The sequence below is a fragment of the Centroberyx gerrardi genome, chromosome 10, assembly GCF_048128805.1.
Source record: "Centroberyx gerrardi isolate f3 chromosome 10, fCenGer3.hap1.cur.20231027, whole genome shotgun sequence".
Classification (NCBI taxonomy): Eukaryota; Metazoa; Chordata; class Actinopteri; order Beryciformes; family Berycidae; genus Centroberyx; species Centroberyx gerrardi.
In genome coordinates this window covers 10,366,692-10,381,827 of record NC_136006.1, presented here as the reverse complement: position 1 = coordinate 10,381,827, position 15,136 = coordinate 10,366,692, and the positions used below count along the sequence as shown (strand labels likewise).

General features: G+C 41.3%; 1 protein-coding gene across 1 annotated transcript in view; it reads left to right on the top strand.

The window, feature by feature from the left end:
• The first annotated feature begins 3,936 nt into the window (after positions 1 to 3,936).
• The window catches only part of LOC139910547 (tomoregulin-2-like), an 84,312-nt gene continuing 73,112 nt past the window's right edge, over positions 3,937 to 15,136 (top strand). The window contains exon 1 of the mRNA XM_078286000.1: positions 3,937 to 4,126. Within this exon, the coding sequence (XP_078142126.1) occupies positions 3,937 to 4,126 (190 nt within the window). The remainder of the gene's footprint in view (positions 4,127 to 15,136) is intronic.

The following is a 15,136-nucleotide window of genomic DNA, read 5'->3' as shown; positions in this document are numbered from 1 at the left end:
TAGCCCTTAGCCCCAGGCAGGCTGCGTTTAGGCTGACCTCCTCCTCAAAACGCCTGCATGGGCGTCACTGATACCAGACCTAGTATTCAGGCAGACTAATGCACAGAGATGGAAATAGATGATTCAGACTACAGGTAAAAAATAGTTTTGGAATGTACTGTGTTTAGTTGCAGTGCAAGTTTGCTCCGTTGAAGCTAGGTTGCGGCCTCAGCTACTGGTTAAAGTTGTCTGCGGGAACACTCCACCGTCCTCTCCAGGATAAATCAAACAAAACTAAGCCAGGCCAATCTGTTCTATGCTGACCTCAATACACATCCACTGTTGTTGCTGCAACTGTGTAGGAGTGCTGGCCTGGAGGTAGAGAGGCTAACCAATAACCAGACAGCTTTGATTCAACACGCTCCATCTCCAACCAGAGAGATGGACCACGAGAGAGTCAAGGGTGCTTGGTATTACTCTCTCCAGGGTCCACCTACACAGCACACGCTCCCTTGGCCACTCCAGCGATGTTGCACTGCAGATCACTTTGCACTCTGACCTCTCTGAAAGAAGGTTGGAGGCTGTCTTTGTGTCTAGGAAGGATATGCGGAAAGACAAATTCCAATTACCCAGTGTAAAATGGGAAGTAAATTAGTCTTTGTCTTCCTCCAAATAGGGCATCAAACCAAAATTTCAACCTCTGTTTCTGTTTCAAATTGCACTAAGAGTGTGCAACTCTGTTATTTTTACCGTATAAGAATCCGCCAGAACCATCTTGGCTGTTTCAGCTCACCCATGAAATTGTGCCACAATTATTATCTGTAAACCAAACTACTGCTCAGTTTACCTGCCCTGCCAGTGGAAAAAAAACGACTAAAAGATTAATCCCATCTAAATCCACTTACTGTCTGCAGTGAGGTGCTGTCACCTTTGTAAACGTGTTTGATGATGCTTTATTGAAATGCAATACTTTCTTCGCAAGGGGTTTCATACTTTTAAGAACTTTTTCAAACTGTAGCTATAACTCCCATCCTTGGCTTATGTTCACTGTCAAAGTATTGTCTACTGTCTTTGCATGTCTTGCAATGTCCTTTCGCACTGTATGTGAGCTCCTGTTGGCCTTGTCCATACAATGTAAACTGGCAACATGCCTCTACACCAATGCACCTAAGACAAAATCCTGTGCATTTATTGTGCTGCTGAATAGAGTGAATCTGATTCTGACTGTTGAAACAGACCGTGAGTCAGTAGCAAGGTTTTCCAGGCACAGTAAAATTACCCTCACTATCCAGAATTGGAAAGACTAAATAAGATGGAAAGATTGGAAATAAGATGAATACGGCTGCTACATAATCCGGCACTGCTGGTGCCTGTGTTACAGGTGTCATTCATGTAAGCAAGGACAACAGCTTCCTCTCGACGCTGCGCTACTGATCAAAAGCACACACTTGATATGGATGAAGGACACTACGCCTGCCAGAGGAGTGAGTGTAATTGACTTCTCCAACTCCATTACACCTAAAATCCTCACACACCTTTCACACACTAGATAATGCACAAGGTTGCAGTGATTATGAGTCTCTCTCTGCCCAAATGCCTCAATGGACGATGAGTCAAGGCTGCTGGAAACAAAGACAGAAGCCTTGCTTTGGCATCCAAATTAGCACAAAGTACAAAGGCGGCCTTGGGTTCACTTGCCATCATTCTACTAATTAGCCTGTTTAGAGGGGAAAAAAACTCTCCCTTCCTCTTCCTCATCATAGTTTAGGCTCATAGCATACATATGCACCCAACATCTGTCCCTCTCCTCGCCCTCATTTTGTCTGACAAGTGTACAGACACATAGTCTACTCCACTTACATTTTAAAGACTTTTTTTCATATCCACTAAATGAAATTCACATAGGATTAAAATATTAAAGAGATTAAACATGACTTAAGGACACAACATGCGTTGTCTCTCCACCAGACAGTCCAGAGATGGACCAGAATTTTGCTTGTTTGGCGTTTTTGTGGATAGGCCTGCAATGCGAAACCGTTGAAATGCTCCAAACCGCCTCCACACACACACAGCTATGTGTAAACAGTGACGCACACGCAAAATGTAGGATGATGGGGTGTCAAAGCCGTGTTCAAATTCACTATCATTATCGCCATCAGCTTAGTAGTATCCCGATACAACCACGAGTCCCATCCCACCTCTGTGTGTGTGTGTGTGTGTGTATGTGTGTTTCGGTGAGCTGGAACATGGACAAATCGCTGTTGTACATTATCTCAGACAGAGATCCATCCAATAGTCACACTACTCAAAGAAATTTGAAATGGTTGCAGATAAGTACTGCAACTATTTTGTCCTCATTGTGATGAGAGAGGACCTCTGGTGTGTATGTGTGAGTGTGTCTGTGTGTGTCTGCTTGCCATGTGACAAGTTGCTGTTAACAGCAGCAGATAAAAGCTAATGTGTCATGATACCCATTTGCCCAGACAAATGATGATTATTCCCATATAATGATATCTTCTCAACTATTTGAGCAGCTATAAAGGGTCTGCTTGTTTGCAGGCAACTGCAGCTTTGCTTCCTTGCTATCACGAGGTCAGAGACATTTGGCGGAGTTTTGACACCACATTTAGCAGTGTGAGGCCTCAACAGCAGCCCCTTTGTCTCGCGCATACACGGGCTCTCCCATGCACATGGCTTCTAATTTCCTTAGTTCAAAGAGGGTGAGTTTATGAAAACCGATGTTAGACTTGACCTCTTTAACTTCCCGAGGCGGTAGACTTTCTAGGGCTTTCATGGCCAAAAGCGTGACAATTACCGTCTGCGACCCAGCCGCATCCTGCTCCGCGTGACAGCACTAGGTTATGTCCAAAAATATAGGAACAATATTGAGGTCTCTTTGGATCGCCCCAAGGCAGAGACCCAGCAATAGCGTCAGTGCCGTTTCAAAGCGGAGCAATTATCCCGGGCCCGGCTGGACGAATCGATTCTTGCAGCCTTTTTAAATGCGCCTGGCCAATTACAAAAGCAGTGCATCCTCTCCCTATACTACTGCCTAGCCTTGGTTCAGCCGTCACCAGCCGACACAAGCTCTCTCTCTCTCTCTCTCTCTCTCTCTCTCTCTCTCTCTCTCTCTCTCTCTCTCTCTCTCTCTCTCTCTCTCTCTTTCCTTCTTTCTTTCTTGCTCTACCTCCGCCAATAATTACTGAAGAGCGGGACCCCCCTTCCTCCCTCCCTCCCGTTATTTCGCATCACACTCCACGTGATCATAACCAAACTAGAAACCAGCTGCTAGAGAGAGAGAGAAAGAGAGAGAGAGAGCGAGCGAGCGAGAGAGAGAGAGAGAGAGAGAGAGAGACGACCGCGGGAGCGCAAAACACTAAACTCACTGCGCCTCTGAACGCACCGCACACAACAAGCCAACCAACGGGAGGACCGCTCCGCTTGTCAGGAGAGCTGCCCATTGCATCCGTGGATATTACTATTACACAATCGTCGTCGTCTCCAAAGCCTGCCGTGGGATACTAACATTCTGCCAGTTCTACAGTTTTATTACCCCTTCTTCTTCTTCCACCCCCCTTTTTCTTTTTCATCTTTCTTTTCCTCTCCTCATCCTCGAGCATCCTCCCCTACTCCGCCTCTAAGCCTGTACTTGCCCGCCCGTCCTCCCTCGCTACCTGGCTAACTTTTCCACCCGACTCCATCCCACACACCCTCCTCCATCGCTCCCCAACCCTTGGCACTCGAGTCCTACGTCTTCATATTGCAGCAGCCTCCCCTGGATCGGGCGGAACCCAATTGGTCAGTCTACACGGGGCACTTCATGGGGCGCACAGTCTCGCTCGGAAAATGGTCTGCTGTCGGTCTCTAGGCGCCCCGCTGAACCTGCCGGGACTGGAGTTGTCGGCGCGCGTCTCCGTCTTTTCCCCACCTCGCCTGTGCCGTCGGGGCCAGTGAGATATGGGTCTTTCCGTGGCGGCGCAGGCACCGCTCCAGGAGCCCCGACGCCTGCACCAGTGGAGCCGGACGGTGGGAGGCTGGGTCTGGATCACGCTCGTCTCGTTTCTCGCCACTTTACCTGTGGAGCAGCTGCGCGCCTTCCCGTCTTCCCTCAGCGACTGCCAGACGCCTACCGGCTGGAACTGCTCCGGTGAGAGTCTCAGCATGCAGGCAGAGTTTGCAGTCCCCCCGGGCTCAAACGGTCCCTGCTTTATCCAGATGTGCATCTATTGCGCAAGTAAATCATGTAGTATGTGTGTATGCGTTTAAGCCACCGCGACGGTGTCCGACACAGGCTGCGGAGAGCAAAATCAGAGGCTCAAATGAAACTAAAGTTTAGAACAATCCGCATATCCACATCCATAGATTTGCTTTATGTGTTTGTCCAACAGGCTTTGCTTTTCGCGGCGGTGCTGTGGAGCATTTAGGCTGCAGGTAACTGGAGTGTGTATAGCTGTATGATGAGAGGATGCAGAGTTTGAGGTTGCCTGAGGTTGCCTTCTTGGGTTTGTCTTCTTGGAGCAGGACAGCTAAGCATGTAGCGCACATCATGTTTGAATAATCGCTCATCAGGCAGGGGATCAATGAATTCGATTGAGTGAAAGCAATAAGGATTATTTGATTCGATGGAAAATATATGAGCCTCTTAGCACTGAATATTGAGAATAATATAATAATAACTCGTGATATAAATTACAATAATCATACTAAAACTGTAATTCCAATTCTAGAGACATTCGCACTCTCACCGTCGTGATTGGCTGTAGCTGTTTTCAACACAATAAATTAAGTCTAAATACTTTGACCCGGTCGCCGTGAAACTTGGAAGTAAAGGGTGCTGGTCAACTCTTTTAGGATTGCCCAACCCAGTATTTAAAGAGCACAACACAATATGGGCAGTTAATTAGCTCAGATGTATAGGCTATTATAGGCTATAGTGCCATTATTTCACTGCATTTACAGTAGTGGGCTACACCGGTTTTAATCTCCAGATCCTGGGAGAAGGGTGTAGGCAATGAGAGAAATTAGCCTATCATTTGTATTTTCTTGGTATTATTTCGCATCCCGGTTGTTTTCATTTAGTGTTACCTTGAATATAAATGTAACCGTTTCTTTTATAGACCACCGCACAGTAAACTTGTTTTCCTTCTTCGGTGCCAAAGCGATAAAAAGGAGCGGACCGAGCTGTAAAGCACAGCCGTGCGCCTCGCCTCCCTTTGTAAATCAGCCGACTGTGCCGCCATATATTTCCCCTGTCGCTTGCCCAAGTCTGAAGCCTTAAAATAGCTCCAAGCCGATTCCACACACTCATGGACAGTAGGCGTCTTGATATTATTGCCCATAACAGCGACACATCAATATGAAATCATGACTGCCGTTTTCAACCCAAAATTGAGTTATAGCCTGATGATACTCTAATTAGAGAAAGGAAAAAGATTTCTAGTATGCCCATAAAAAAATTAGTATACTATATAATCATCACATCAAAACCTAGTCTCTAAATGTTGCAGGGATACTGAAGTGATACCATAAAAGTTAAAAAATACTATAGAGTATGATAAAGTAACTATAAACTTACTACTGACCCGCCACAGACACAAAACATGAGATCCTATAGGAATATTATAGGGATATTTTAGTGATTTTATATAGGGTAATCTTCCATATTTGGTTATATAACTTTAAGAGTTAATTTCTGATTAAAAAAAATAAAATAAAATACAAGACCATATGATAACTGCATACTTTGGAAGATTGTTACTATTATGATTTGGATTATTTGGAAGATTATTATAATCATAAGAAGCTTTAGTATTTCAATGCTGAACATGCATCTGAAAATGGAGCTCTGTCTGGTGGGATTTCAGTGATATAGCCTGATTTTCATGGTGCTTGGTCAGTGTGAGGAATCAGATGATCTTTTTAATTTGATTTGTTAAAGGATCAGTTTTAGTCATTTTCCTACTAGAGTGCTAAATTTGCCTTCCACGAGGCTACTGAAAACGACCATCAGTCATATTATCTCCATCTATTTTAACCCATAAGTCACTATGATTCACTCAAATATTCGAGTATATATAGGCGGCTATTGTTCAGATTCTTAATTTGCTAAATAGTTTTGTAGACTATATGTATTGTTTTTAGGGTATTTGTCAAAACAGGGGGATGAGGTTGTGGTGCTGCTGCTGCTGCTGCTGATGATGATGATGATGGTGATGATGATGGTGATGATTTGCTTGTAATGACTGATAATGGTACACACCCTTTCCAAAAACAGAATTACTCACCTCCCCACCACTCACATATCATATGCAGTTTGGCGAAGGCTTTTATCCAACACACCATGAGTGCATACAGCAAGAACACACACACACACACACACACACACACACATACACACACACAGCATCAATTAGAATGCAACAAGTGGCACGGTCCATCATGACTAAGATGAACCCCCCCCCCTCCCCCCCTTAATGAAAAACACTGAACTCAGAGTGATTGCATTGCACTTAACCATCCACGCCTTCCTCCACATCATGCGCTGTAACGACAACACTAGTGAATGACAGTGTTCAGTCCCGGGTCAGTGATAAAGCTTGAAATACAGTTAATACTCAGTTCGTAGTGGCAGTTGTAAGAAACACAGTAGTGAAAAGCAGTAGTGTCATGAAGTCGGGGTACCAGTCTCAGTACAATGTGGCCTTTGAATAACTTCCTGGCTCGTTTGCCGATTCAGTTCCGTGGTCTAAAATGGAGGAAAGAAACTCTTCGATTTGGTTTGCTTCTGTAGACAAACATGAAACGCGACTGTCTTACCTGCTGTTGACTTATGAAGGCTTCATAGTGGCAGTTTTTCTTAAGATTGTGTTGGCAGCAGTTATGTTGTTTTCGTTGGGCTAGATGTTATGTTTAAAGCTGCACTACGCAGAATTTGTATGTAAAAATAACCTAGTCTTTTCAGCCTAAATCACAAACTGGGGCTGGAACAGAGAGGAGCCTCCCATCCCCACTAATTGAGACGTTGTAGATTCATGCTGTTTGCCCAAATTATTAATAATATTTGGGTGTCAGGTTAGGTATGATCACTGGCGGGAAAGAGGAGTGTGCAGTTTAGTGGTGTCGCATTACTTGATATCTGGGTATTGCAGTCCTCAAAATTCAAATAGTTGCCTCTTGTAGCCATTTGACCCCCCAACATGCAAAATTGTCCAGTGCAGCTTTGACAAAGAAAAAAACCCAAACAAATAAGCCAAAGCCATATGAATAAGTCATGCAATGTTTGACATCTTGGTACAATGTTGTTGCACCCCAGTCGAAAAGCTGGTACTCCATTAAGTTTCTATACACTAAAGTAAGTGAACATAGAAAGGCTAACTCTATTCATAACACCAAAGGACAGGATTTTGAATTCATGCAGCACAGTTTGCTGTGTATTCAATATTTTGTTTAATGACAGCAGAAAACACAATACAGCATTTTGCATTTACTAAAATAGAGTGCTGCAAACGTCTCCCTCGATATTTGTATTCATATTTGGCTAGCATTACTTTCATTAAGTGAGCAAGGTCAGTGTAATCTTTAAAAGTCAAACGAATTACAAGTCAATTTGAAGCTCAGAATTAACATACCGTTTTTCATACAGTATTATACAGATTAGAGTGCTTTAAAGGATTGAAGAGACATTTTTCAACATTTTCAAGAAGTTGATTGGCCGAACTTTTGATGCAATGATTGACAGCATGTAATAAACGCACTATGAATCTGTAATGGTACCGTACTGTTTGGAAATATTGGAGAAAAACGAAGCTGCATTTTGAGTTATGGCGGGATCTGACCGTAGCAATGAGATTATTTTCCACAGGCGAGCACAACACTTCAAAAATATATATGTGTGTGTAGCCATAACTTGTTTATCCCCATGATTTACCATACATCTCCTGTGGGAGAACATGAAGAATTTCTGGGCAGGGGCCACAATTCCTTCCTCGCCGAATCCCACAGCTATTGTTCACTCTGAAAGGCCATATGATGCTTTGATAGCAGACGTGACGGGGATAAGTGGAGAATATGCAAAGCCCCTGGTATTCCTGTAAATCCCATCAAGTGGAGTGAATTACCAGTATTCTGGAGAGAATTGCCCATCTGCCTCCAAGATTTGTCAACGCAGAGGTCGAAAAGCACTGCTCTCGCATGCAGGCCCACGCCTCCGACAGAAAACGATGGCTGAGAACTGGGGAGCTGTGAGTTATAGGACAAGGCAGTGCCAGTGAGTCCTAATCTAAAAGGGATCAAAAGTTGCTAATTGGCAACTGCCTGTATTGAGGGACTTTTTCAAAGGGGTTCAACTGAAAAGCCTTTTTTGTCCCTTGCAGTAAAACCACCTTTAAACATTTGCCATGACCCAAATTCCCCATTCTGTTCCCAAACAAAATTACTATAAAGAGCGCTTTTGAAAACATGAATTATTGGGATTTTTTCGAAGCTTGAAATAACACGGGCTGAACTGCCTCTCTTTTCATAAGAAATGATTGAAAACCTGTTGCGAAAGTTATAGGAGAAAATACCCGAGGTATGAGAGAGGTCAAGGAAGGATGTCTCACCACTGTGGCTGTTCAGCCTTCATTTTTAATTTACTCTACTTAATTATTGATCAGCACAACGCTTGAAAACAGGGAAGGACCCCTATGGTTCTTCTTAGTGTTGTGAAATTCTAGGTAGCTAGGAGGAGATGCATTTGGCTGACAAGCTCTCTCTTTTAGACGAGTAAGTGCTTCGCTTGCCATCTTAATCGTTGGCATATAAACATTACCTTTTCAATATTTGATGTTTGCCAGCTTGTTTTCGTTAATTATTCAGCTCACTGTAATCTCCTCCTGGAACGGCAGGGCGGAAGCAGGAAGTGCAAGGTTTCCTGGCCTCTGACACGGCGCACCGTGGGCTGCGCACAGAAACCCGCATCGACTATCACCCATTGTGTTTTCAGAAAGAAAGACAGAGCATTTATGTGCACATAGATAAAAAGGAGTACAGTAATTGGAAAGGAGCAGAAAACAACGTAGAAAACAAACAAAGGAGTAGAGAACAAAGAGCTGCGAATGGAAACACACCTCATAACAAAACAAACGAGAAGCACAGTAAACTGTAAAAGCTAAAAGTATGAAATCTTAAACTGAATTCATGAATAGCATATTGACAATTTCTACCTTTTCTCCCTGGCTGTTATTTCCATACCTATAGGAATTCTTTATCTCATATGATCATTATTGCACGGGAATATTTGCTTCATACCTTGTCAGGATGCTGTGTGGCTGTCACCCTTGCCCTCCTTGCGATTGATTGATAATGTTGGTTTCTCACTCTGCTTATTGCAAGTCACCATAGATTAGAGCATTAGCTAAATGTTGAAAATGTAAAGGCCCATATCTCCTATTCTAGTGCTATTTCATATAACGATGAATGATTGAACAAAGGATCCTGGTACTTACTGAGGCGGCTTTGATATACTTCCAATGCTTGTTCCCCTCAGAAAGATTGAGATCCCAGATACTGACAATTATGTCTGATTTATGTCTATGGGTGATTAGATCTTTGCACCTTGAATACTTGAATACGCACACCTTTAAAGATACTGCTTGTCATATAGATGCTGTTTTGATATGATTTGAAGTTTAGGGCATCTTAGCACAAGCGTTGGAGTTTTCTTTTGAAGGAGAGTGTTTTGTACTGTTGTCATCATCTACATTTGTTTTGCTCTGTCTTTTTTTTTTTTTTCACAAAGGTAATCCATAGCGCTTAGAACTGAGTTTCTGCTCAGAAATGGATCACAGGTTTTGAAGCATACATCAATGACAGAAAATGGTTTACATTTTCTCAGTTGTGTGGATGTGGAATTTTAAAAAATGCGGTTGCAGCCATTTTTCTAGCTAAATACAATGGGTGTGCAGAGGTGGCAATATTTGTATTTGGGTAAACCTGGAAGTGGGTCAAAACACAGATATGACCCGGAAATATTGAACAAAAAAATCCATCTAACATATTTACATTTAGACAGACTGTAAAACACACTTTTCAACCATTTAATTACAAAATGTTTAACCTTTTTGATCTCAAAATGATGTCACACATAGAAATTCTAAAACCAAATCTGATTATTTACATGCAATTTACCAATTTCCAGTAAGTAAGATAGGGAGCAGAGACGACTGTTTAGGCCTAAAATCCCCTGTGCTGCACACAACACACATATCCCCGTATCAATATCCCTCATCAGATACTAAAACCGCATAGATCAACTCGAGGGCTTGGAGCCAGAAGGGCGTAACTGGCATTTTGGGCGAAAATGAGCTCTATATATCAAGTAAAGGAGATCAATTTAGTAGAGTAAGTATCTCTTTATTTGTGTAATTTATCATTATCATTATCACAATATATGTGCAACAGTTTATCAAAGTTAGGTCCACTTTTTTATTTTGGCTTTCCTGTTAAGTTTGCCAAAACCTACTTATGCCCCTCCGGCTCCAAGCCCTCAGAATACAAAATGTTTCTATCAATCCCTATGAATTATGCTCATGTAGTAATGACATAGAATAATAATAAGACATGAAAAAAAAGCTGATTACCATTAATGATACTAAAATGGATTTATTATTTGTTAGAAATACGTTACTAGTGCATTTCAGAATATGGTATTTGGATTCAGACATAACCTACTAACTCCACTATATTAAACTGTCACTTAGAACTTCTGGCATGTAACCATTTTGATGTTTTTAACCGCCTTATCTGGTTGACATAGATTATTCCACAAATCTGTGGCTATAATATATATTTTTGAGAATCTTTTTGCTATATTTTATGTCATAGATGTTTTCTCCCATTTTGCACTGAGATTGAAAAATTCAAATAATTGCCACTAAAGTGGATAATGGCTATTTATACTCTAAAATGTCAACTTTGTTCTCCTGTAAAACGCCAAAACTAACTTGCATGGATGTCAAGTTGATTGTGCTTTAATTCCATTATTAATTTCTATATACAGCATAACTATGCTGATGAATGTAGCCCTCAAACGCCGCTATGTATAGACATTTATTATTGCTAATGTAATGCCATTTGTTAGCAAAGTTTATTGCATTCCTGGAGCCATTAACTGACAAGTTAGAGAAATTACCTCTCCGAGTGTAGCTCATGAGTCACATTTGACACCAGTGCTGTAGATCCATATTTACAGTAACTGGTAAGCAATCATTGCATTATGTTGGACATTTAGGTAACTGTAATGTGTGTTGTATTTTTCTGAAACCTACATCCTATAGTGTTGGCTCTATGTTGGCCCCAATATGCTGAAAAGTGATAATCTGGTACCATTATTTTAATATTCTTTACTGTTGTTTTGTTCAGAGGCACCAAATACACAGCAAAAGCCAATATGTCACATGCGTATTTGTAAAAACAGTTTAAACACAGACGAACGGAGGTAACAAAGAAAACATCATTTCTGCTGTTGTGATTGTATTGGAGAGAAAGTTTATTTTTCTACAAGTCCTGATTACATTGTTGTTCATAAAACGACGAGAATGTCTGCAGCGGTAATGAATGAATGAAGTTATTGTTTACACGTGACACATGCACTTTTGTTGCCTATTGGCTCATGAAGATGTGCAAACTGCACATCTGTTTCTGGGTACAGAAGACAGTTAAATGCAATGAGGAACAGCCACATTCTTCCTTTTCTTTTTATTTTACTGCATTTTCCATGTTGTTCAGTAAGTTAGTTGAAAAATGCTGGGAAAAAAAAAAATCTGCCCTGATAAAAAAAAATCCAAAAAAAATCATTAGTTTATTGGAATTGACGTGATTTCACAAAATAACTTTCCATGTTACAAAGGGTCAAGTGAATTGGAAAGGATTTCATATTTTCTTCATATGCACCAGCCAGTTGTATGGCTGTCACCATAACAATGTCTCTCTCCAGTGAGTATCATCAACACGCCAGTCGCCTTGTTGCCAATTTTCTGTGGCTTTCCAGACGGCCTCGCCTCGCCGGCCCTCTTTGGGCTAAGGGCTTTGTTCCATCCATGCAGTCCAAGTGTTCAGCCCTCTCATGCCACTGCTCCTGGCTCTATGATTGCATGTTTGCACAGAGAGCTTGCACTTTCTGCTCATTCAGGACACTGGCAAATAGCAGGTTACTTATAGCATGGCATTCGGTTTCTATGGCCTATTATTGCCTGATAGCTTGTTCCATGCCAAGGAGGGCTTTTAGAGTTGGATATGGGGCCGGGCTATTACAGCTAGGTTATAGAGGTGCTGGTGCCAAGTGGCCATTATAATAAGAATTCTACAAATCTAAAATATAGCATTGTAAAATATCTGGACCGTAATGTGGATAAATGTCCAAAGCTGAAGGCATTCTGAATATTTCTTTTGTTGCTTGTAAATGTTGCTTGTTAATAGTTTACGTCGGGGCAAAAGACAAGGTTTTTATGCTCGTTTCATTTGACCTCTTATTTGAGTGCAGTGCTTCTTAGGTTTTGAATCAATAGCACATGGATCACTCCTACAGATCCTGTTTTAACATGTAAAGGTAAAGACGGGTTAGCATCTGCGTTGAACTCATTGCAAAATAATTAAAAACTGAAGCAGCTGCTCTTTCTTGGTGAGTGGAAAATGATTATCACTCGCATCATGAACTGTTAATTCGTGCTTACTGTACCTTTCATATGATTTTGATTGTGTTTTTGCTTATGTATTTAGGTTGTACTATGTTATCTGACTGCAGCGTTTATGTTTTGATTGATGTTGCTAGCAAGACAATAACTCCCTACCAGCTCCAGAGGTGCTGTTATGTATCTAAACCTAACCTTGACCTATGACCTCCCAAGCAAAAAGTAGAGTAGTAGAGTAGTAAACTATCACATTGGGAGACTTTTAGTGGCACTGGAACTACCTTTTTAAATAACGGTTAAATAAAATAAATAAATATAACATTATTTGATTTAAAAAGGTATTTCTGATGATGTACCACTGCGTTATTCCAAGGTGTTGATTTGAATTCAGAATACTTGTCACTACTCATACAACACACACGCTAAACTGTGCAGGGTTGAGATAACAGCTGAATGTACACAACGTAAACATCAACCTATTAAATGCATATTCACTAGATCCGGGTCAAATAACATAATTGAGTCAAGTACTCTTGTACTGCAAAATACGAAATATTTGATTGTTTGCTTGAGTCTGCTTAGCATGCATTGCAGCTTTGAGATCAACGTATTGGTTTCTAGTCAAATAAAATGTATTGCCTTTGCCAATGGAGTTGGACGGGGGTTATCCGTCTGTTTTCCTGTTAGCGGGATATCTCAGAAAGTTATGAATGGATTTGCAGGAAACCTTGTGGAAAGGTTGGTCATGGGGCAAAGAGGAACGGATTAACTTTTCATACCAATTGGCCAAAGGAGGGCATAGCGATGGGGCATGGCTTCTCACTAAAGGGCATATAACGTACAAACAGATTCACGTAACACCATCAAACTTTGTGGCCTATCAGCAGACAGAAGAAGAGGCAAATCCTCCATTATTGGCCCAATCAAACTACATGGGGGCACTGGAGAGCTAATTTCTGGTTTGGACATTTATAGTTTAGACATAACCGCCTGCTAATTTTTCCAAAACTTGGTCCAGTGGTAGCAGGGCAGCTCTAAGGGAAACTGACCAGATATAGAGCTGATTGACCATGTGGTGTTGAGATAATCGACTAAAATGCTTAAAAGTTGCTCAAATTTGAGCAGGCATGTCCCATTCCAGGTCCAGTCATGAAAATGTGTCAAGTTGCTACAAGTTGGTAATGTGGCATGGAAGAAATTATTAACTTTTGGTGAAAATCCGACATGTGGAACTGGCATATCTTGACAATTGCATGGCGTCGGTGGAGGTATGCGCTCTACTGCGTGCCATCTAGTTTATAAAGCATTTGTTGCTGACAGGTTGGTCACAGTTTGCTTTACAAAACTACAGAACACAACAAACATTTCGTAAAAGGAAAGATATGAGGTGTGTGTGTGTGTTTGTGTACAAATGTGCGTGTGCATGAATGCCTATACGCACCTGCACCTGTGTAAAGACATATAGCGATCTGTGAATCTGAGTCAGGTAGAGTCAGTTGAGCACTCTAAGTATTTTCAAGGACATGAAATGCTGCTTGACTCATCTTTGATGTTCATCCTTAGCTTCACTCAGATTCTAATTTTGCCAGGCCTTCTGGACTTACTGGCCTTACTTAACGCTTCGATGAACTTGCTAAAAGAAACTGCTAAGCCCCAAAGCCGCTCTCTGAAGCTATAATTAAAGCATGTCTTTGTGAATTCTATGAGGTTTCAGTTAATTATCTTAATTGGTAGGCACAATAACAATTGTTATGTAAGGTGTTGGATCTGCCTCCAGTTACCCCATAAGCAAGTTTCCACAGTGCGCTGTTTTCTTTAGCTGCGGTCGCCGTGACTGTGCTTCATTTGTAAGCATGGTTGTGAGTCAACTTTGTCGTTTCTTTGGAAATGGAAAGTTTTAAAGTAGCATTTGCTTATTGTGGACCATTCTTATGCAAACCTCCATTAAAATTCATGAACGGTCAGCCCATCAGCTTAGCATTAGCTGCATTTAGATAACCTGGTCTAAACATTAATACAACTAACAACCTAATTACCTACCTTTACCTAAATAACAAACATTTTTACTATACTTTACTTTTACTATCTGTGGTAATGTGGTCTTAATGATATGGAGTTAACACGGACTTTATAATATGGATAAATGAATTAACATTTTTCTGTGTTGTAATATCCATGGCTATGGTTTTGTAAGCTAAATGGTGTCAGTACAAGACATGTAGTCACAGTTTGTTTGTATTTTCTGCATGATACTGGAGCAGTTCAAGTTCTCTATGAGCCAAAGCCATAGACCTGAAGTCTTATGCATGATTTTTACACTAAGCTCTCAAAATATATGCTAACAAATGGAGAGTCAGAAAAACGGCTCAGCTGGGGACTACACATCTCCAGAACATCAGTGCGTATTGACGTACATGAGAACTTAATAAAGTGTAAATATTCCACCAAAATGAAATGTTTTATGAAGGACTTTCAGCAGCAGTCCAAAA